This window comes from Charadrius vociferus, unplaced genomic scaffold (assembly GCF_000708025.1).
Source record: "Charadrius vociferus isolate BGI_N301 unplaced genomic scaffold, ASM70802v2 scaffold413, whole genome shotgun sequence".
Taxonomy (NCBI): domain Eukaryota; kingdom Metazoa; phylum Chordata; class Aves; order Charadriiformes; family Charadriidae; genus Charadrius; species Charadrius vociferus.
The window spans coordinates 1,345,665-1,368,926 of record NW_009647738.1 but is presented as its reverse complement, the minus strand read 5'-3'; the positions used below and the strand labels follow the sequence as shown (position 1 = coordinate 1,368,926).

The 23,262-nt window shown below is 51.6% G+C and overlaps 1 protein-coding gene across 1 annotated transcript; it reads right to left on the bottom strand.

Annotated features, from left to right (window-relative positions):
* Positions 1-15,012: 15,012 nt before the first annotated feature.
* On the bottom strand, positions 15,013-18,423 carry C1QTNF6 (C1q and tumor necrosis factor related protein 6). The gene is made up of 3 exons (XM_009881851.1): positions 18,234-18,423; positions 17,120-17,357; positions 15,013-15,560 (listed from the first exon to the last, which is right to left on the bottom strand). Exons 2-3 carry the CDS (start codon positions 17,349-17,351, stop codon positions 15,013-15,015), a joined length of 780 nt encoding a protein of 259 aa, XP_009880153.1. The 5' UTR covers positions 17,352-17,357; positions 18,234-18,423.
* Positions 18,424-23,262: the final 4,839 nt, after the last annotated feature.

The following is a 23,262-nucleotide window of genomic DNA, read 5'->3' as shown; positions in this document are numbered from 1 at the left end:
TGTGGGAGAGAGCTGGCATCGCCCCCTTTACCTTCCAGCTCCAGGTCCAGAGCGGTCCAGACGAAGGGAGTCCCCGGGGACCAGGTCGTGGGGTTGGATGGAAGCAGGTGCTGGACATCAGTGAGGAGAACGGGGAGGGGGGAAAGGGATAGGGATGGAGGTTGTTATCCTGGCTCAACGCATGTCCAGTTGTCAGCTGGCGCTGTGGGCACGAGAGGAGAGGTGCCTGCAGCCCGGCAGTCCTGCTGCGGAGCCGTTCCTCTCGTACGTGCACGGTCTCTCTCTGTCTTCTCCCTCTCACCTTTGCACAGGAAGCTGCCGCTTGCTTGCCTTGTCAGACTGAGACGAGGCCCTGAAGTATCGAAAAGGCTAGCGAGGCCGAGAATAAAAAGCCCCAAACCACGTCCTACTTCCTGCTGGTAAAGCAATAGGTGCAGAAACAAGGGTGGAGGGATCAGGTGTTAGTTTGCAGTGCTCAGATATACTGGGACCAGTTTGTAACTATTGCTGGGAAGACAAAGAGAGAGACAAGGACCAGCAAGAGACCTGTAGCTTCTTCTTTCAGACACCCAAACAGATCATTCATATCACTCTTGGGGTCTACACACGTGCGCAGATCCCTTTGAAACCAGGGATAGAAGTCAATCTGCAGTTGAAATACTGTGGACTGCTTTGTGAAAAATAACTCGAGTCGTTGACCTAAGCAACACCAGAGTGAAACCAACCTCCACATCAGCGCCCCAGTTTCAGAGGATCCATCCTGGGTCAGAGCGGGAGTGGAACGAGGGCAGTGCTGGGTGTGAGCAAGCCTGAAGCACAGCCCTCACACTTGCAGATGGTGTGACACCACAGGAACACCCATCCCACAGCCTCCCTACCCAGCCGAGCACCCCACTCGCTCCGACCTGAGCCTTGTAGCTAGTCCAGACAGGCAACACCGCTCTGCAGTAGCTGCAGTGTCTCTTTGCCATGGCTTGTCCATTCAACGGGCCAGAGAGGGATGCAAAAAATATGTCCACCTTCTTCCAAAGCTTCATCTGCCCTCACCTTCACAGATGGATAACCCCTTACAGGCCCTGCAGGGCACGTTTAGTTTAAGAAGATCCTTTCAGCACCGGCGGACATCTTCCCCAGCACGCTTTGCCTTCACATCCCAAGACAAGACGGACACACAAATGCAAATCCACAGTCCGATGGTTGCCTGGTTCGCAGACAGGCATGCACATGCATACGTGCCTGCGCACACCCCTCTTTTTCCATACACAAATATAATTCTCTGAGGTGCAGCATATCACGTTTCCTGTCTGGTCTGGGCTGCATGATAATGGCCGCTGGTGTGGGGCCAGATCATGAGAATCTCCTTTTATACACCCAGTGGTCACCACGCTCTGTGCTCCTCACCTTTCTCTCCTAGAGCAGCTCAAGGCCCAAGCTCAGGTCTGGTCAGCAAGTTTCACTGACCAAAAGTTACCATATGCTAATCCCAAGTCTCCAGGCAGTTCCTTTTTGAGGACTCTATAAACCTGGAGGATGGGGCCTCCTTTAACAACAAAGCGATCTTGTTTTCAGGTACTGGAAAAAGGGTGTGGGAGGAGGAGGAATTTATAGTCACAGTCAGCCCAGCCCAGACCCTGGATCTCAGAAGATATTAGATCTCAAAAAGAAATAGTGTTGGAGCAAAACAGTGATTTGAAGGTATGCGCAGAGCCATTTTGAAGGAGGTTGCAATAGTAGATCTTCATGACCATTTATGGGAGAGCATTGCAGCTAATCCAGCATAGAGCACTCCCTGAGCCAGCAGCCTGGAGTGCAACACCTTTCCTCACCATGCACAACATGGACCAGGAGTCTGAGAGGTGTCATTTGAATGTTCTTGCTAGTCATCTGAAGACTCTTGTTATGGCCAGCCTTTGCAAGGGCAACTGGGGAATCTGACAAGCCAGCCTCTGTTGAAGAGGAGCAGGGGAGGGGATGGGCTGTGTGCTCTTCTGATCTGGTAATCACTGACTGTGGTAGTTGCACCTTGGAGGCTCCCACCAGGGTGGAACAGTAATGCCATGTATCACCAGGGCACAGCCCACCTTTCCTGGGCACTCTTAAAATGAATGCATCTTACCCTGGTGCAGAAGTTTTCGGCTGAAACAATAAGTCCTCTGCGAGTAACTTCTTGGTTACACCAGCTCTGCAGCTGCAATGGAATATTCAAGTTAATTATAATTTTTCCCGTTTGTACTTCAGACTGAGAGATCTACGCCTTCATTCAGACCAGAGATCGCTTTGGGAATGTAAGAGCACAAAGCACCCATTTTTTATTGTTCAGCTTATTAAAGGAAAAAAAACCCCAACCCACTGCCACTGAGTCCTTTTTTTTTTCCCCTTTTTTTTTCTTTTTTCTTTTTTTTTTTTTTCTATGTGTAAGAACCAGATGAGGATGGTTGCTCACTGTGGTTCCTGAACATGTATAACCTGTTATATAGGGAATAACATGTAGTTATTCCCTAGAGAAGATGAGCGGCTGCTACAGTCAAAAACAAGGATTTATCTGGAGACTGTTTTTTCTAGATATAGGTCTCTACGATAGATTCTCGTGCAGATTTGTTTGCTATCTAGTAAGGACTGATGTCACACTGAAGACTTTCCCAATGAGGGTCCTAACGGAGATCCATCTCTCCTCTACCCAGCCACCTTTGCTTAACAGTAGTAAGGGATATACCTCTTTGTCAAGTGTAACTGGAATTGATTGACCTTTCCAAAATTGTGGAGGGAGGGGGAATGGTTGAATGGATCAGCTAACAGACAGCCGAACACCAATGCCTGGAGGCACAGACTGCCTCAGCATGTTTAATTTCCATTGGAAATACAGTTTAAAATGTACTAAAACAACAACTATGTGGCATAAGTAAGAAACAGTTTCCTACACAGGCATGATACCATGATTATGTCCAGACTCCATCTGATACAGATAAATATACTTGCTGTCAGCACAGTTTTCAGACCTGGTTGCCCAGGATGTCGTGCTGCTGAGAATTTGGCACTTTTTATCTCCTTTACACCAACATTGTTAGGAATGGGGCCATTTGTAACGTGAGAAGCCAAACAAAACCGCATTGTCAGCTACACACGTGAGGTGTTCTTGTGATTACCTTCCTGTCCCCATAATGGTGACTGAGACGGGTGAACTCACTAGTTAGCATTGTTGTTCAGTGTTAAAGCAGCAGGTAAAAGTGTAGTGTTGGAGGTTTGGTTAAAGGTGTTGTTTGGGCCAGATCGGTGTTTTAGGGGCAATGTAAGTTTTAAAAATCCTCAAGGCTGGGGCAGGTGCTTACGTGCCAGCTTATATTTCCCCCCCCACTCTGCTTTCATTAGAGAAGATCAGTGCTCCTGAAACTTCTAATTTTCAGCTGCGTGTCCACTGAGAGTATCTGCAGAATGGCAGAGGTGAACAAGAGAACAGAAAGAGTGAAGAAATATGAAAGGCAAAAGTAGTGCATGGTGTCGGATTATCCCGCAATTCATCAACTTATTAGCAGTTGTTATGCTAGGCACGTCCCTTCCCTTTGTTGGGTCTCAGCTGGGACTGGAGTCCCAGGCTAACTGGGATGCTTTGCCTGCCGTTTACAGATCACCCAGTACACCAGGGACGAGCTCAGTGGAGGGCTCAGTAGATCCATTTCGGCGTCCTGTCCTCATGACACTCTGGAGTCGAGCAGTGCGAAGGATGCAAAGCAAGCGGGAGGTGAGGGGCTTGAGGGCAGAGGTGCCCTGATGGCCACCTGAGTTCGCTTCCTGACAGGATACACCGTGAAGATCTCTAGACGCTCTGTAGGTTATTTTTGGTACTTTCCAAATAATGTTGTTTAAGCTATAACCTTTACATTGAATTTCCTGCCACTCGTATACGTGCACTTCTCAAAACTACAACGTTGTTCTATATCTGCTGTTATTTTCCCCTTAAATTGTGGTTCTACTCCGAAAAAAGTCCGTAAAAAATGGCCCCGTGGGGAACCACTGTTTAGTGTATCAGTGGGGTCTTTATTGAATTTGTTCACATTACCAATCTAAAAGAGGCCTTGTTTTGTATCAAAATAGCAACCTTGGGCTGACGTTAAAGGGGTTTTTTTCCTCTTGCTCTGTCATCCCTAGGGATATTGCTGCTATAGGCTAAATGCTGCCCTCAGGTTAATCTCCATCACCGTATTTAAGTGGAGAGGCATTTAAGCGATGGAGTTTAAGTTCTGGGATCAGGTACCACAATGGAATAACCATGCCAGCCAGCAAGCGTTAAGCCCACCTACACAGCAGATGATATTCCTGCATTTCTTCCCTTCCAACTTCTGTCCCACAGAAAGTGTCCTGATAGAGCTGCCTGATAAAAGCAGAAGACATCACATATACACATTATATACAAATAGACACAAAATGTTCAGAAGTGAGGATTCCCTAGAGCTGCAGGCTATGGAAGAACATGGATAAAAATGGTAAGAAGCTGAGGCATTTGCAGACACTCTCACCCGTGGCAAGTCTGGGGCCACAGGTGGGAGGGGATGGAGGAGGTGTTCACTTTCACTCCCTGACGGTGATGGTCACAGGCCCAGAGAAGTGGGGAAACAAGGGTGGGAGGGGAAGCATGCTACTTTCGAGCAGTTTCACTCTTAGCCTGCCCGGCTGTGAACACACAGCTATGAATTCATGAGCACGAGCACGGGACAGTCACGAGATGCCCCCGCTCAGGACCTGAGCCCCCCAGCTCCTCATTATGTTTGGGTAGAACTAGACAGTGTCAGGACTTTGGTCTGAAGAACTGGAGCCCACAGAGCAGATTCAAGTCTTAAGAGAGCTCCTAGGTGTGGGTGCCTGCCTCCCTGGGGGGTGCCTGTGGTGCCATGAGGGTTCCCCCAGGGAAGGATTTCAATGAGTCCCTCCCTAGAGACACTCACTGAAGAGCTGGGCTGTCACCCTGGGCCTGGCACCCTATGTCCCTCAGCACCCTTGGGCTCAGCAACATGAAGGAAGGTCAGTACCTATGCCCTCGTCTGAGCCTGCAGACATAGTGTGTGAGTCACAGCAGGCATCTGTGCCACAGCAGTGTGGCAAGTCATCTCTGTCAGCTGAATCGTGGAGTCCGTGTATGCAGATGATCTTAGCCTGGCACACCTGCGATGGAAAACTCACCAGTGTGAACTGGAAGGAAGGTGGCGTACCCGTGGGACTACTGACATATTTGTACAGTTCTCTCATCCTCTCTGCATCTCAGTTTCCACAGCAGAGAAAGGGGCGTAAAGGACATCTTCCCATCTTCTTCAAGAACTGAGATTCGCATACCAGGCACCAGATCCTGCATCGCACGCAGGTGCCTACTGCCCAGGGCTGTCTTATTGAGTTCTAGTATTAAAACATGCCTGTGCAAGTCCCTGAAAGGTTCCCCAGCACTAAATGCTGAAGATGCATGGCCAGAGTGATTACTGAACTTGCCCACAGACCTGTATTGAAGAGGGGGTGCCTGTGCAAGTTATATGACCTACAGGAGGGCAGCACTGGATTCAGACATCAGCCTTATACCAAATCTGTGCCTGAGCAAGATAACGAGCTAAATGCTGGCTGATTTGCTATTCAGCACCAGCAACTGCTCTCATCCTTGAGGGAGATTATTACCTTGTTACCTGGATGGTCTTGGAAAGATAAAGCCCCTCTCTGTTTTGCAGCTTGCCAATGTGTTAAATCTCTCTCTATTTAAAGTTAGAGGGATTTGTGTGCGAATGCTTGACAAGCCTAATATGAAGCAATGATGGCTTCCAGACCTAATAAATTGAGAAGAATTCTGAGATTTATTGTACATTCAAAATTGCTTGAAGGCAAGACATGATACTGCAAGGAGATTCTTGGGAATAAACCCTCAGGTGCTTTGACGAGCGAAGCCTGCTCCCAATTTAATCACATTTCCCTTCCTTCTCTAGAGGAAAAAATCATTACAACAACCACCCCCACTCTGCTCAGAGCTCTCCTTGCTTATTTTCCGTTTTCTTCATCTCTGTGCCTGAGCAGTTTCCAGAAAGGGAGTTAATTAGATTGTTGATTTTGTTTTAAAATATGCTTGATGATGTCATGCTTGCCCGAAGGCCAGCCTCCTGCTCCCGCTTAAGCCCTTCCGGGGCTTACTGATTTGACTATGGCAATTACTGCTTTTCATGTCATTAAAATGCCAGAACAGAAATTGCTTGTTTGGGGGCAGCTGCCTGTCTCCCCACAGCTCGGTGCTCAGGAATTGTGCTCCTGTCTCTCCCCTGGGCTCAGTCAGGAGATCCATTTTTTCTCCCCCGCCCATTTGCCCCTCCAACAGCGCTGCTTATGAGCACTTTACTCTTTCTTACCCACCTCGGGAGGCAGAAGATATGATGAGAAAAGCAATAGCTACAAATAGTGTGCCTGGATGGAAGGAATGGAAGGGTGAAGTCCAGGTCCATGACATGACCCAAGGACTTGAGGGCACTTCACTCCCCCAAGTGATGTACCTCCTTGTGAAACAGGTCAGTCCAAAGTGGTCCTCATCCCCCTTGAGAGCCCACCTCTGTCAGGGTTTCAGCTCTGGGCTTGCTCCTCTGAGGACTTTTCCTCCTAGGGAGTCCTCCTCTGAGGTGAACTGCCTGTAGCAGAGCAGCTCTGCAGCTCGACAAGGTTTTTGTGTATGGTCGCATGCAACTGAAGACCCCATTTTCTGGATGGGGGGAGCTGGAGCAAGAAAGGCTGCTTGTTACTGAAGACTACTAACCATATCCTGGTGAATACTGCAAGACCACCACTTGGAGAAAAAACAAGCAGTGTGGAAATTACTATTTTCCCCACTATGGTCTCTGAGGAGCCTGAAGGTGCTCGTTGAGAGATGCGACACAGAGCCCTTTACATGTGATACATTTCAGTTTCGTTGCTATAACACAGAGCCCAACCCACATCTCACCACATCTGCCCCATTGCATGTGCCTGTATTTGGGAAACGGGACTTGGAGGTCTGAGGGGAAATGGGACTTGGTTCCTTGAGAGAAAGACAAGACCAGGGTGTCACTTCCCTCCTTTTCTGTTCCCGAGAGAGGCACGCGTGGACAGGAAGGGAATGCCCTTTTGAATAACACCGTTCCCCGTTGCTCCAGTACCTCCCGCATAAGAAGTCGGAAAAGGCAGAGCATTGAAGCAGTTCATAATCTCATCCTCCCTCTCCCTGCAGCTCAAAAAAAAGCAATTGCAGCCCTCACAGCCTGCTCGGGGCTAGGAGGGCCATTTTAGGCAGGGTGCCGTGTCCCGCAGTTGGGAGCAGGCTGTGGAAAAGGTCTTGGGGGTTGGGGGGTATGCCCTCTGCCTGCACCTGTGCACACATTCGCACATACAAACACACACACGCAGGCACGCACGCAGAGCTGCAGCCGGGCAGGGAAACACAGAGGGGATCAAGCACTTGGCTCCACTGTAGTGCTTACCCTGGAAACAAGCCAAGGACAACACGTGTCCATCGGCACCAGGGTCCCTTCCCTTAGCCATGGTCTAACCCAGGTGACACCTTAATTCTAAGGGGAAACTTGCACTGTTGCTGTTATATTTCAAGAACGAGGGGTGTCAGTACCTTTCCCCAGTGCTGACCTTCCCTGCACCCCAAGAGAAAGGATTCTCCCCCCTTTTCTTCCTCCTCTCCCCACCCTCTTTTGCAGGCAGCAGGTCCCTTCATCAGAGATGTTTAGTGCCCGGAGGGAAGGTGGCTGTTCAAAAAGGACTGCTCGGTTTGTTTTTTCCCCTTTGGTCTTGGAAATGATGCTGGCAGCCTGGTGCAGTATTTCGCCCTCCTTCCCAAATTTTGTTGAAGGAGTTGTGGTCCCCAGATGTGTGAATTGTTGCCGAGTAGAAATAGCGCAGCGCGGACAAACAGCAGAGCGGCTCAGCAGAGAGCCATCGCTTTGGGCTTGCGTCACTGACCTTTTCCTCTCGCCCTTCTCAGTCCTCACCTGACCCTCCCACCGCTTCCCCTGCACTTTGCACTCCGAGAGCTCTCTGCTTCGCAATGGTGAGGAGGGCTGGCACGGGAGCTTAAAAGGGGGGAGGTAGTGGGAAAAAAAAGCAAACAGAAGGCAACGAATTGATCCTCTCTCCATTTCCCCAGAGCTCAGGTTGCCACCCTGCAGGAAAAGAGACTCACGGGCTGAACCAACTTGTCCCTGTCTGGTCCAGCCATTGCAATGAAGGCATAGCTGTTCTTCCTCCACAGCTGGCAGGGTTGGGGATGAGGAAGGAGAAGCAAGCCTGTCCTAGGGTCACGGGGGTCCTTCAGACTCTGGCATATCATGAACAAACGGAATTTCAAAAAAACATTTCAAAGCCTTGTGGGACCAAGCTTGAAACGTGGTACAACTGTAAAAGCCTGCATAAGTCTTCTAAAGAGTCAAACAATGCCATCAGCATACCACATGGAGAGAGGCGGGAGTCAGAGCAAAGCAAGGGCTTGGGAGGTGTTTTGAACTGTGTATGGGATGGTAATTCTGTGGGCCCTTGGCCCAAAAGATCTGCTGAATTGCTGCCCGTGGCTGCAGAGGACGGGGCTTGGCTGCCTGGCCAGTCCTTTCTAGTGATCTGCTCCATTCCACTACTTCAGGGGAAGAATTGAGGATACATGGGGAAAAAAAAAAAAGTGTCTGTAGTGGTGAATGGAAGAACTCCATGAGCCCAGAAAAGCATATGTGGGGCAAACAGGAGAAGGCAGTGAGCCTCAGGCACCCCATGGAGGATGCTTTTCCCAAGTCTTGCTCTAGGACATTGTTGTGTCAAACACTGGAGGGTAGTCAGGACTTCAGAGCAGGGGACCAGAACAGTGCAAATGATGCCTGCAGGATAGGTGCCCGTTAGACAGGACATTTGCTGTCCTTCTTCCTCTCCTTGGGCATTTTCTTCCCCTGGCTACTTTGAAGCATTGCAACTGTCCTCAGGAGCAACCAGTGAGGTTTGGACACATCTCCCACCTCAGAGGTGCCCTGCAGTTTGCATTGTCTGGGCTGCCTGGCAGTCGAGGCACCTCAGTGGCTTTGAGGTTGATGCAGGTCAGCCTCAACTCTTGAAGGCATGGGTGCAAGTAGGTTGAAATGAATCAAGAAACAACCCAGACTCCCGCCTCCCACTCACCCAGGGCCAGATTCCCAGCCTTCCCCAGCTGGATGGGGAGCCCCTACTCCTTAGCTTCTCCAACCTAAGAGCTCTCCATCCTGGTCCCTCCCATTTTAGCCACTGTAAACAGAGACTGGGAACGGTACGAGATTTTGCAGTAATTCCCTGATCATTTGTGAGCTAAGTGACACAAACTCAAAGAGACGGGACAGTCTGTGGGTTGAGAAACTGTCAAAAGCCTTTGATTTTAAACCTGCCCTGGCACTCACCATGGTGTAACTGCCAGGAGAGAGATCACAGAGGGCTTGTGGAAGAAGGGGGAGGCATGTCATGAGGTGAGGGAGCCGTGCTTGTACTGAAGAGGCCTGGAGCCTCAGCCCCACTCTACCCACCTCCTGATAGCATCTTCAGAGCGAGCCAGGCTTGCAAAGGGCAACAGTTTCCGTTGGCAGGAAGGTGAGAGATGTCCATATGGGGCTGGTATGTGCATGTGTATACATGTGTGGGTGTCATAGCAGAGTGTGCACTGAGCTGGCCTCTGAAGCCCGGCATAGCTTGGCAAATGCCTATTTTCCCACTGTGGTCAGGGGAGGGCCATGCCACGTGAGATGGTGGAACAATCACACTTGGCAATGCAGCTGTGCCCCATCACCCATGCAGCCACAGACAGGGTCCACATCCAGACCTTTGGGCCCAACGACAGCTCCCAGCCGGCAATGGGAAAGGGAAGGTGAGAAAAAGGGAGATCTGGGGCAGTTTCAGCCCATTGCTAGAATCTGGCTGTGATGCGCTGGATGGAAGGAGGCGAGGCCTCTGCTTGCAGTGCCAGGAGATGCTGGCTGGGTCGTTGCATCACCCCCCTCTACCTCCCTGGACTCTGGGAGACAAAAAAGGCTGAGGTGTGAGTGAAGCAGGTTGACTGGGTGGTTTGGGAGGGGAGGAGGGCACAGAAGACTGGAGCAGAGGGGAAACCTGCTATGCTACGATGCAGTGGCCCCCTGAATGGTGCACTAATCCCTGATGTGGGGCAGACCCTGAACCATGGCTGGCAGCTGGGGCGAGGCTCGAGGTGCTGCTAGAGACCTTTCCCATGGCTGCCCCACTTGTGACAGAGGGTCAGAGGACGTGCAGAGCCAGGTCCTGCTATGCTGTGCTCCTGCTCTCCCTGGTGCTTTGGGTGCAGGCGTATCCACCTGTGCCCATCTGAGTGCTGCCAGTAGGGTCAAAGATCTCCTTTTATATTCCTTTTCTTGCCCTGCTCCTCTCTTCCCCTTTCCCACAACTAGCACAGTGCAAGGAGCTATTTCAGGGCCCTCAGCTTCTCTTGAGCTGGCCCTGACATGCACTTTCTCCCCCAGAAAAAGCACCATAACCTGTCTTTTACCTCCTCTTTCCCACTCCCCCCCTTTCCCTTCCCCCCCTTTCATACCTGCAAGACCACAAACCTGCAGGAAGCCAGTTTAAAGGGCCAACCCCTTGGCACATACCTTGAACAAGCTTGAGATGTGGCCACAGAGCCCTTTGCAGAAGAGCTTGGACCTGTCTTTCAGGGGAAAAGAGAGGCATGGCCCCAGGGGTAGTGCTATAGCTGCCCACCCCAAGGCACGCTTCTTGCTTTGCCTGGGAGAGAGGTGCTGGCTGCCACCAACCCCAGGCTCACATACCACACAGCAGCCCCATTGCATGGAAAAGGACCCAGCCCTGGGGTGAATGAAGTGAATGGAAGTGTCGTGGCCTTCAGGGCATGGCTGCACCCAGTGGCAGGCCAGCAGGGCTGGTCTGACCCAGTCTAGCCCTTGTTCCTTCAACAGCATTGTAGGGTTCACCTTACCTGAGCTGACCCTCACCTACAGCAGCTCCCCAGCTGGGCATCCATTGTTTGACAGGTGGCACCTGCTACAGACCCCGCCTGTGACCATGCGTCTTAGGCCCAAGAGATTTGGCTGAAAAGACGCTTCAGGTGGCACGTTCCTGTGCAAGTGGGCAGGCTGAAGGATTGAATCACAGAAAACTTTTCTAGAAGGTCTGGCTACACATTTCTGCTCCTCCCTCACTCCTCACCTTTTGTAACTGTGACAAAGTCACCTCCAATCTACCAGCATCTCACCTCAAGGGGCCAAGAACATGCACAAGCGCAACCCCTGCACTTCCTGAGGACACATATCTTTCTGCTTCCTCAGAAGTAAATAAAAGATGCGAAGAAGGTTGAGCTCCAACCTGACAGAGTATTACATTTACTAGGATATATATAGACCTAGATCTGTGCCTGACACAGGACCAAAGAGGCCTGTAAGGATGCGTATGATTATGTTTTCCACCCCTTGCCAAACGAAGCATCTGGTACATTTCAAACCGCAGGAGAAGTTATGTGAAGATGAATTAAACTCAAAACAGAAGGTCCTATATGGGCATCTCCTCTTGTTTTCTTGCCCATTCCTCCACTTCAGCAGGAGTCTCCTGCTGCCCAAACCCCAAAGATGCTAAACAAAACCCTACTTACCTCTTTGACCTGCACTGAGACCTCCAAAAGGCATCTCCCTGTCCTTAGGACTCTACCCCTCCTAGATCTTCCTCTTAAGCCTCTAAGTCTCCAGTCCCCCGTCATGTCTCCCCATTTTCCCCAGCTTTACAGGCAATTGCCACCTGTCTTTCCACCTCTGAATTGAACCTCAAGCCTTTCTCATCACACACAGATCTTCCAAAAATGTGTGTCCAGCTTAACGCTGGAACTGCATCTCACCCCATTGTTAGCAAGCACAAGTGCCTAGTCGACAGTTTAATGTCCCTCTTACATCTGTACTTCCTGGCTTTCACCTCTTGGCAGAGAAAAGAGAAACGCCACAGGGAAAACAGAAAACACACATGCTTACTAAGTACTTGATAGAAGGATGTGCTAAAAATTTCACAAGATAAAGTGTCTGATCCCCCTTAAGAGAACTCCAGCATCAGCCCAGCCTTCCTCAGTATAATTAATAAGGTACTTGAAGCCTAATCCCATTCTACTGTCCTGGGTAACTTTGTCCTGGGTTTTTTGGGGTAATTTCCAAAGAATCCTTCGTTGAATTTGCCTAAAGCTTTCCCAGCAAAGAGGAGAGGGTTGTCATTAGAAGTGTTCAAGCAGCAAAGATTTTTAAGGTAATGGTTCTCCACAAAGGAAACAGACAGAAGATTGCCGTGGATTGCCCAGGGAAGTTTCAGAGCTGATTTAGACTTTGTACCTGTCTCTCTCAGGTCAGTGTCTTTTCCATCACATTATTCGATGATAACCCGAGCTAGAAGGAGTAGGCTGGGAGGGAAAAGCAGATCTAAGTGCAAAACAACCAGGGAAAAAAGTTTAATACCACTGAAAAAAATATGTATATATACACAAAAGTTCTTGGAGTTTGTTTTTTTAACATAAAGCACCATTAATTCCACAGTACATTACAACTCAGCCTACTACACCTTCCAGAAAGCACCCAATACTCCTGAAATCTGATTTAGCACCAAGGGATTGCCACTTGTTTAGCACCAAGAAGCCTGTTAAACACACCCTTTGGTCCCCCTGACCTCCTCTCTCGTGTGCATCTGGCTGCTCATGGGTAAGCACATGAGGCCTACCACCGGCATTCAAACACCAAATAAAAAAGGAGGAAGAAGGAAGCTTGTTTCTGGAGATATTCAGTGTTAGAGAGGCTTGCTTCTCTTCAGGGAGACACAGGGGCACTATACACTGTAAATAGATAATATCTGGGTTTGCAGCTTGTTGAGAAAAAGACAATGGGATTCGGTCCTGAGCATCACCTCCAGCATGCTGCTTCCTTTCTACTGCCTGAAATCCTGTCTCTGAGCAATTCCACATGCGTGACGTGCTAAGGGAGGGGAAGAAACTCAGTCTCCCTTAGTTCCCATGATCCCATCATCACATGTTTCCCTGGGAAAAACCCAGCTTTGCCTTAGTGAAACTTTGTTTTTATACCCATTGCTTCAATGACAGCTGTGGGGAGGATTGAGGGCAGAAAGTGCCTGAAACTCATTCTAGTCTGTGCAGCTTCCTTAGCAAAGCAGGGAGGCTAAGTAAACAGGGCAAGAGAGAAAATGTCCTGCAATTCTCTCAAGTTCATTTTTAATATTTAGCCTGGGTCCCTGTGCCTTTGCAATCCTGGGCTGAGTGTACCGGACCCAGTCCTGTATAATGATGTGTGTCTCCTATGGGAGAGCTCTGGTAGTCCCAGGTGTTACAGGCAGAGACCATGGCTAATCATGAGACCGCAGAAACTAGATAAGTCAGAAGACTTCATTAACAGTGATGGGCAGAGGAGAAATACAGTTTCTCCTGCTTGTCCTGTCCTGAGACTCAAAAAACAGACGACTCTTGGCACTGCTGTTTACGGGAGCACCACAGCATGTGGAAGTAGGTTTCCCAAAGTGCTGAGTCAGCCTCATCTGCTCTCCCCAGGACTGTAGCAATCCCAGAGGGGTGTGAGTGAGAGCAGTGTGAGACCAGTACAAATGGTACTAGAAAATCCTACTGCTGGCATTCCTTTCCCACTGCGACATCTCCAACCTGACAAGATGAGCGAGGGTTTGTTTTAGCCACGTGCTTTCCTCAGTTGCTCTGATGAGATTGCCAGAAAAGGGCACAGAGCATGTGGCAGGGAAGCTTTTAACCCTGGGGTGAGGTGTTATAGTCTCACCTCTATCTGTTTTCCATCACAGGCAAAGAGGTGCCAACCTGCCCAGGTTTGGAACTGATTTAACTGCAATTGCCCTTACGGCCTGCAGGTCAGGTCCTGAAATAGCAGACCCTCAATTCCAGCGTGGGAGAGCCACCTTCAGGAGGACCAACATAATACCACACAGGAGCCAGGGCCCAGCCCTGACTCTCCCCTCACATAAGCAAGTGTTAGCGATGATTTCTGATACCAACAGAAGGGCATGAGTGCACCTCTGCCAAAGAAGAGAGCAGATTCAGGTTCACTGTTCAGACTAGCTTCCCACAGCTGGGGAACCGAGACTGAGTAGCACCCCAGGGGAGGTTTGGGAGGGAGGTTGGTAGGGTTATCTCTCTCTAGCGTAGGTTATCTATCTCTCTCTAGGTAGGTTATCTCTCTCTCCCTAGCGGGAACAGAGCAGTGGGGTCTACTAATTCAATGGCAGATACCTCTGAAGGATCTGGCTGAGTGTCTGGGCCTTAATCTCTCAGAAGAACTAGAGTTGGCACTGAGGAGGACAATCCCACCAGGCCTAGATTTTATAGCCAACCTGGACTCTGTGACCCAGAAGAGTGTCTAAGGAATGCCAATCACATTCAGAAGGCCAACAGTTCCCTTTTTGGAAAAACAGTGTTGTCTCTCACTGCTCCTACATCTTCCTTGTGCTACAGGAGGCCATCAGACACCGGTCTGCTCTCCAAAATACAGGTGTCACAGGTGATATTAAGGCCATGTTTCAGGCTGCAAAATTGGCCTCTCTAGTCGGTATGGAGAGGAGCCAAGATGCACCTGGACAGTGGGAACTTTCTAGCCCTTTCTATGGGAGTCCTTTGTGTATGAAGTCCCAAGGAGGGACACATTCCCCAGGAGCAGCATTTTAGCCTTCCTCCTGCTCTAGGACCCTAAATGCCAGACACAGGTTGCTGGCAGATTTAGAAGCAGCCAATAAACTAAGTTGGGGTCATAATGTGAGGGGGCGAGAGATGGTTGTGTCACGCTTTAAGTGGACAGATACAGGCCTGGCTACAAGAGAGCGTGAGGTGGGAGCCAGTGCGGCAAGTTTCACACTCAGTGCCTGAGACTTGACAGGCCCATTTCCAAGTGATTTGCAGTGGTTGCGGGCAGAAAAGAGAGAGAGGAACAAGGAAAAGGCTAAAGACGCCTCAAGGAGGAGGAGAGGCAGTTAATCAAGGCTGGGTTTGACCAGGTACCCATTGAAGGTGATGTACACATCAACATCATCACTGTAAATGGCATTCTCCCGCTCCCGCTTGTAGAGCCTCACCCAGATCTCATCATTTTCCTGAAGCTCCAGCATGAGGCTCTGGCTCTGCATGATGCTGCGGTCGCTGGGTTGGGCATACAAGATGACTGCTTCTTCTTCATTGTGCATGATGTGCATGTAGGTCTCCTTGAAGTTCCAGGTGTGGACGTTGAGGCTGAAATAGTAAAGTCCACCTACATAGCAGTAGAATTTGCCATTAAACATGTCGAAGTGGCTGTAGAGGTTGACAAAGACAGTGTCGAAGATCAAGACCTGGAAGCCCTCGCTGCTGTGCAGAGCTTTCTTGCGACCAACGGAGAATGCAGCATACTGATGTTTGCAGGGGTCTCCCGCTGTGCCCATCTGTCCTTTACTGCCTTTCTGGCCCTGGGCACCCCGCTCGCCTCGTGGTCCTTCTTTGCCCCATTTCCCTGGCATCCCAGGCTCTCCCCGGTCTCCTTTCTCTCCTACAAGATGAAGCAGAAGACACAACTCCTGTGTGATACCAGAGGGAGAGGTGGAAGTGGTGGTGAGAAAGCCTAACGAGGAGGCAGAGGATTGTTTAAGGATGAACACTCCTGAGGGTCACAATATCATTATGTTTCATGGGAAGCGAACTAGCTGGGTGCAACTGGGGTCTCTTCTCTTACACACCCCTTGCTCACCACATCACATGGCCCTGCTGGAGGCACTAGAAGATTTCACCCTGAGATGGAGCCCAGCACCACCCAGTACCACTGAGGTTCTTGACCTCTTTTTCCTTCTCCACACTCCTTTACTTTCACCATAGCCCCTGCCCTCCTCTCTCCCATGACCCAGTTATCCACACAGTGTGAACACTGTTCTTGCTGTAGGCTGGAGATGGGGCTGAAGAATATGACTAGAGAGGGACAATGAGGTGCAGTCAAAGGGAAAAAATCCAAGATAGTCTTGGTGGATGGTGCAGTGCAAGTTAGAGGGCTGATACTTTGACCATATCGGCATCCTTTGGGCATCCTATATAATTAACAGTGCAGTTCTGCCCTGGGCTTTGTGCATTGCCTGTCACACACTTGGGCAGGCATCAATACAGATGGACACCGGAATGTACTTTGTGTATAGAAAGAAGAGATGGGGGTCAGAACAGCCTCCAGCACAAGTGACAGCATCCCAAATTTGTGCCTTGTTCTTTTCCTCCTCTCCATCCCCTGCTCGGTATTGCAGGTCCCCCTGCAACACCCCACTCTGCGCCAGGCCTCTCTCTGCCCCAGACACACTTCTGAGCTTTGATGGATTGCAGCTATTTCCAGGCTGGGCAGGGAAGGGGCAACATCTGCCCAGCTAGCCCAGAGGAACCACAGAGCAACAATAAGTGAGTGGAGCAGTATCCAGCTGGGAACAGGCTTTTGCCCACAGCAAAGGCTAAAAGGGGAGCCTTGAAGGGAGGAGCTGATCTAAAATAGGGAACCTTTTCCCGTTAACCAAGCCAGCCACTGCAGGGTGGAATGAGCTGGGGGTCACTGCCAGTTGGCCTGGAGGTACTTGCAAATAGCTGCTGCCTCCCCTTGCCCTCCTCCCGCTCCAAAATATATGTGACCCATGGAGCTGGAGAAGGTTTCCCCACAGCCTTCCCAGGTGCCAATGCCTAGCCCCCAAACATGCTTATTTTGCAGTTGGATGGAGTCTGCTCCTTCCCTCAGGCACTACAGGACTCTAGAAGTCTGAGGCAAGGAAGGTGTCCTCCCAGCTTGGCAAGAGGCTGCCATTCCTGTGCGCGCAGGGAGGAAGAGCTGGTAGCAGGCAGCATCCTGAGACACCGAGGTCACAGCAGGGATATGCACTGACCTCCCTCCCCCCAGGCTACTCTTGATCACAGCACACAACATCTAAACCCCGGGCACAGTGTGTGTGGGCACGTACTCTTCAGGATGGCACCTAGCAGTCTGTTAGCATAACCAGAATGCCAGCAACCCAGCTGTCACCTCCACTGCAGTGCCATCAGTCCCTGAGCAGGCCTTGGCATCTTGGGACCAAGACGGGCACTTACCCTTCAGTATGGTGATGTTGATATAGGGACGGACCTCCGGCATTGGGTAGGGCAAGTGGTGGTGGCTGGGAGGGAGCGGTGGGGCATCTGTGGAAGAGTCCAGTGGGTCACAACAGCGCTTGCAAGCACCAGGGGCTGGTTCTGTGAGGCTGGGTTCATCAGTGGGTGCCCCAAGCACAACAAGAGGGAGAAGAAGGAAGGCCAGGGGTGTGCGCAGGTAAATTATTTCCATGGTGACCTGGGAAGACATGAAGAATCACCAGAGTGAGGTATAAGAAGGGAAGGACACAGGGGATGGAGCAGAGATCACCAAAAAACATCTTTCTGTGGCTGGAGCCAAGGGGTGGGACAAAATGGCATTGTCCTGTGGATGGAGTTTACTTGCTTGAAGTCCTTTGAGGTTCAAGGCTGCAATCTGAGTAGCAACCACATGGCCCAAGAGGATGCCCCACACCCTTCTGCCCAGACCAATGGAGACTAAGTGCTAACCCTGGAAGAAGGCTTGACCCTCACTAGGCAACCCACTGGAGGCACTAGAAGATTCAGTCCCCAGGCCGGGATAAAGGAGGGAGACATGGCAAACCACACAACTCCTTTAGCAAAAGCATGCGCCGGTAGGCTGCTGAATCAGTGGGGAGGGCTGTAAAAACCTTCTCCAGTCCTCCAGACACAAGGTATCAACTCTTTATGGGAGTTAACCCAACAACCCCTCCTGTCCCATCCAGAGTCTGACCAGAGTCTGTGGGCTGGGAACTCAACTTCAGCCCCCTCCTTCCCCACACCAAATCCCATCTCGCTCTGTGCCTCAGCCCCCTCCCACCAATGCTCAGTTGTGTCCTCAGCCAAACCCCAGCACCTTCCCAAAGGGATGGCCGGCTCCTCCGAGAGCAGTAGGCAGTGCCAAGCCTCCGCCGACCGACTGACCAGAGCAGAGCTGCTCCGCTGCAGAGGCTGAAGGCAGCGCAGCTCGGAGCAGGGCAGGCAGCCTCCAGAGAAGTACGCTTACGAAAGACAGACACGCAAACAAGCTTGAGAAAGCCCCTCTCCCAGCCTCTGCCCCCATGCCCTCCCCTTTTCCCTCTGCCTGCACCCCAGCGCAGCCGTGGCAGCTCACCCCAGGAGCCTGAGGGCTCCCCTCTGTGCTTCCCAGCCCTTGCTCGACGGCTCCCCTCCGCCTTCGAAGCCGTGTCCCCCCCCGGGGCCCATGGCTTTAAGAAAGCTGGCTCTTGGCACAGGCATCGCTGAGTGCTGGCTGGGTGCTTCGCAAGCTGGGCTTGGACCTGCTCCCTCCCCTCTCCTCTCCCTCCCTTTCCCTCCCTGGCTTTGGGCGCTCTCCATTGCAAACCGGCTTGGGTTTCAGCGCCTTTTAACTCTTTCCTAGGTAGTTCCATTTCCTTATATATGCTTTGGGTTTTGTTCTGGTTTGTTTTTGTGTTTTGGGTTTTTTTTTCCCCTTCTGTCTTTTCACTTCCAAACAGCCCAGCCATGGTCAGCAAAATGCAGGCAGCACAGATTGCACCCTGCGCAGAAGGTAGGCGGGCAGCAGGGCACTGTCCCCACCATGAGCATCTCGGGATGGGCAAGGTGAGGCGCATGGGTGCGAGAGATGGTCTTTTCTTCAGGTGGGATGGTGCAGGACTCTGCCCTCACTCCCTTGTCCCATGCATAAGCCCTTCACTTGGCTGGCCATGCTCTCTCCCCAGCTGTGCCTGTCCCACTCAGAGTCCCCAAACTTCATCTTTCATTCTCTCCTGCATTGTTTCTTCTGCATGTCACTGCAGCTTCTCGCCCCAGGCATGATCTTTCTAGCAGGCTCATCTGCCAACTGGGAGAGGCATCATTTTTTTTCCCCTCTCTGGTCATCCCCTCTCCCTGGGCAGAGCCCCAAGCTTTGCGGTCCAGCGCATGTCATCCCCGGGTCACTTCCCCTGGTTTGGTCCCGGGCTGAGCAGTTCACACAGGAGGGCTGTGCCTGGTCTGAAGCACAGCCTGGCTGCGGGGAGCTGCCTGCCAGCAAAGCTGAGGATCTGGAGCAAACCCCAGCTGTGATCTTTGCCCCCAGCCTGGCGCCGAACTGACATGCTTGTGCTGTTGGGGTGAGCACTACATGGCTGCACCAGAACCCAGGAATGAAGGGCATTTTGGGAGAGGAAGCACCAAGGGGGGGGGGTGGGGGGTGGGGGTGTGTGTGTGTGCGAAGTGTGGAGAGGAGACTTTTCTTACACTGCAGAATCTGTTGGGAAGAGGATTTTGGGGATCCTACTCTGCAGCAAAACTGGATTTGGGAATTTATACCCTGTGTGTGTGTGTGTGCATGTATGTATCTTTGAGAGGCAGAAGGAAGGATGGGCAATAGCTGTCTTCTGCAGAGGCCAGAAGTGCCAAGTCAGCACTGTGCCTCCTGCAATTTCCAAGAGAAGCTGGAGAAGGCTCCAAGGTTTCTGAGGGGGAAAGGGTTTTGTGTGTGTCGACGTGTGCTTAGACCTTTTTTTTTTTTTTTTTCTGTTTTCCTTCTCCCATTTGTTTGGTTTGGGAATGAGAGGCCCCGCTTCCCAGAGAGTGGCTGGCGTTTGGCAGGACCCCAGCACCACTAGAGAAGCAAGCGGAAAACTCTGGGAAAATATGTGCTGCAAGCTGGGGGGAAGGGAGGAAGGGGGGCTGGGAGGCCTGGAGATATTCTCAGGCTGCCTGTCAGCCTGGAGCTCAATGAACATGGAGTGAACATGCCTCCCAGCCGGGGTGGGAAGAGGACCAAGAAATTCGCTGCTGTGCTCGTGAGTTCCTAGCCAGGCTCCAGCACTGACATGCAATGAGACCCATTGCAAGTCTCCCACGTCTGCCTGTGCCTGTTTCCCCTTTTGGAAAATGAGAAGGAGAAAGGTTAGCGCAACACTTCTTGCTAATAGAGGCTTGCCAGCTGACAGAAGCAGGTTTTCTGTTGTGTTGTCTACTCCTGCCTGCTGCTGGTGAGGATTTCGGCAGCTGCCAGTACTAATAAAAGCCAATAAATTTTCTAGGGTGCGTGAAAACTCAGAGACTGACACTGAAGGCAAAGTTCCTCTCTGTCCCATCAAAGCTGTCGCAGTACCTTGCTCCTTCAGGTTTTCCTGCCTGGCTTATTATTACCCGCTTTTGCAGCTCTTGGCCTAATGTCTGTCCCCCTCTACCTTGCCAAGGGGAACAGAGAGCAGGGAGGCCATCGTCCTTGCTTCTGTCCCACATTTCCATCTGTAAACCCGAGTCGCTCACAACCAAACAAATGTTCTTCACGGAGGACCTCACCAGCAGGGGCCTTTGCCTTTGTCTCATCTGAGTGCAAGAACAGTTCACAGCCCATAGTGAGCAGGACCATGCATTTAATGTCTTCCCTGAGCTGAATAGGGACCCGCAGGAAGCCACCAAACAAAGACTTGCACTGGTGGCATTGCCCAGCTGGGCAGCAATTTATGCCAGTAAAGACACTTCTGCCAGGGTAATATTGCCTTGCTCCCTGGAGGGAACTGGCTGTACCAGCAATATTTTGCCAGGGAAGCCAAGCCACATTTGCAGGAGGTTTTGGCTTGTATGGCTGACTGCTCAAAGATAGGATTTTTGAGAATGCTGTCCAATAACCCTGTGCCAGCCACGCTTTTAAGTGTAACCCAAGCCTGAAGGCACCTTGTGTGCTCAACAATCTTCCCTGTCCCTCATCACACACTCTGCCTTGGAGGCAGCCCAGGGAAGCCCTGGCCAGATTAGACTGCAACAATCCCAGCTCAAAAACAGCTGCTTCCTCCTCCTTCTACATTTCCTCCCTTTCCCTGCAACACCCCCAGCCCACCCCCCCAGGCCCCTCGCCCCCCCAACACAGGCAAAGAAGGAGGTTACTGCCTGGCTCTCCCCCAGTGACTGCCTCCATCCTATTAACCCTCTCTACCACAGGTACAGAAGGAAGGAAATCACTTTGATGTTTTCTCCCCTTTCCAGCCCCTGAGTACAGCTTGACTCCCCTGCTGCACGTGGGGATCCCCTGCCCTGCTACACGTACACCCAGACTCACATCCACCCACAAACACCCACACGCTCGCCCTTCACGGCTCCTCCCTCACCAAAACCTCCAGAGCAAAGGTATCATCCGCACGAAGAGGCAGAGGAGCAGCCCCTTCTCTTCCCCTTCCTGCCTGCTTCTCCTCCACCACAGCTGCTTTGCCTTTTCCCTTTTTTCCCCCTACCCCTCTGCCCCTACTCTCCAAAAGCACCGCAAACCGGGAAGGGAAGCGGAGGACCTCTTACCTCCGCTCCCCTCCGGAGGGGTCCCGCGCTGGGTTATCTGTATCCTCAGCTGCTCCTGGTGAGCAGTGCAGGGAGGGAGGGCTGGCGGGGCCCAGCTGACTCCAGCCAGATGCTCGCCAAGTGCTTTTATGTAATTACTGTCTTTTCCATCCTGCCTCCAAGGCCTTTGTGAGTGCCTTTCCCCCCCTTCCTCCCCCCCCGCCCCAGCTCCCCGCTCTGGCCCGTGTCAGGCTTGGCTCTCCCTCCCTCCTTCCACCCACCCTGCACAGCATCACGATTTGCTCAGCTCAACAGCTGATTCCTTCTGGAAGCAAAGTTCAAGCTTTTGGCTACTGCCATTGCTACTCTTGGAAAGGGAGTTCACATGTTTCAAGAGCCGGGAAGCGATGGGCAGCACTGCTCTGCGCTCGCCTACTCTCCATCACTGCCCGACTGCTGCCGGGTACCTTTGCCTTGCCCTTCCGTAGTGCCTGCAAATGGGGAGGGGGACACCCAAGACAGGGAAAGGTGGCAATGTAGTTTTATGCTTCAGTACTTTGGGGTGCTGCCGGGTTACCCTGTAAGAGCAGCTGGCCTTCTGCCATGTCGGGATCACTGATCATCTCTGGCCAGGCTGCAGAGGGTGTTGGGAAGACCAGATGACCTTTAAAGCTCCCTGCCAACCCAAACTATTCTATGATTCTATGATTCCATGATAAGAGGAATCTATTCCAGCCTGTGGACTCCACGGCTGTGCACGAGGCTTGTGTAACAGCCAGCCCTTGTTACCCAAGAGCAGCAACACGGTATGAAATTACTGGCTTAGAATATCTGGAAGTCTCTGAGGATGGGCAGGTCTGTTGGACGTCATCCGTGCGGCTACACTGCTCTCGTGACTTCTGCCCATGTGGGGCCTGCACCAACCACGAACAACTCGTTCCCTGGCTTTACGCAGGCTGCTGCCGAGTTTGAGGGCCCTTCTGCCAGCAGGGATTTCTGCTGTGGGCTGCTCGGCTGCCTGGACTGTCTCACATGGAGATCAAGGCCTGGCAAAGCCACTACATTCTTTTGCTGTGCATTGCTGAAATGCCACGTGGCTGAGGAGCAGCTGGAAGAGCTGTTCACCTGCGCTCATCGCTAGAGCAAAGCTGTTGCCAGACCTGGCAGTCTCCAGCATGGAACATGGAAGTGTGAGCTTGTGTCCCACTTCCCACTGCCCCCACAGCTAGTCCAAGATACCACAGGTCTGCCAGACACAGCTGAACGGTGTATCAGAGACTGACTGACAAGCTGCGTCACTTGGAGAAGCCTTGCAGCTAGGGCCACATCACCCAGGCTGGCCCTCACCCCATAGGTAGCTTTTCCAGCTTGAGTGTCCCATCTCTTACCTGCACCTTGTCACCCTGCCTGCAAGACCACTGAGACAAGAAACTGTGCCAGTATCCACCCCAAACTCTGGCATGTGACTACAAGGACTAACCCTACTGCAACCAGCAAGACTTCACTGCCTTGTGAGCATCTACGCCCAACAGCTTGGCTGGATGGAAGATGCCAACCGTATCCTGGGCTGCATCAAAAGAAGTGTGGCCAGCAGGTCAAGGGAGGTGATTCTGCCCCGCTACTCCACTCTCGTGAGATCCCACCTGGAGTACTGCATCCAGCTCTGGAGTCCTCAACATAAGAAAGACATGGACCTGTTGGAGAGTGTCCAGAGGAGGGCCACAAGAATGATCCGAGGGCTGGAGCACCTCTTCTATGAGGAGAGGCTGAGAGAGTTGGGGCTGTTCAGCCTGGAGAAGAGAAGGCTCCGGGGAGATGTTATTGCGGCCTTCCAGTACCTAAAGGGGGCCTACAGGAGAGCTGGGAAGGACTTTTTACTAGGGCGTGTAGGG

Bases quoted from the DNA above. Each gene is read 5' to 3' on its own strand.
- C1QTNF6 (XM_009881851.1), bottom strand. From the start codon at position 17,351: ATGGAAATAATTTACCTGCGCACACCCCTGGCCTTCCTTCTTCTCCCT. The intron at 15,561-17,119 runs GTAAGTGCCCGT...TTCATCTTGTAG, and splicing joins CAACATCACCATACTGAAGG to GAGAGAAAGGAGACCGGGGA.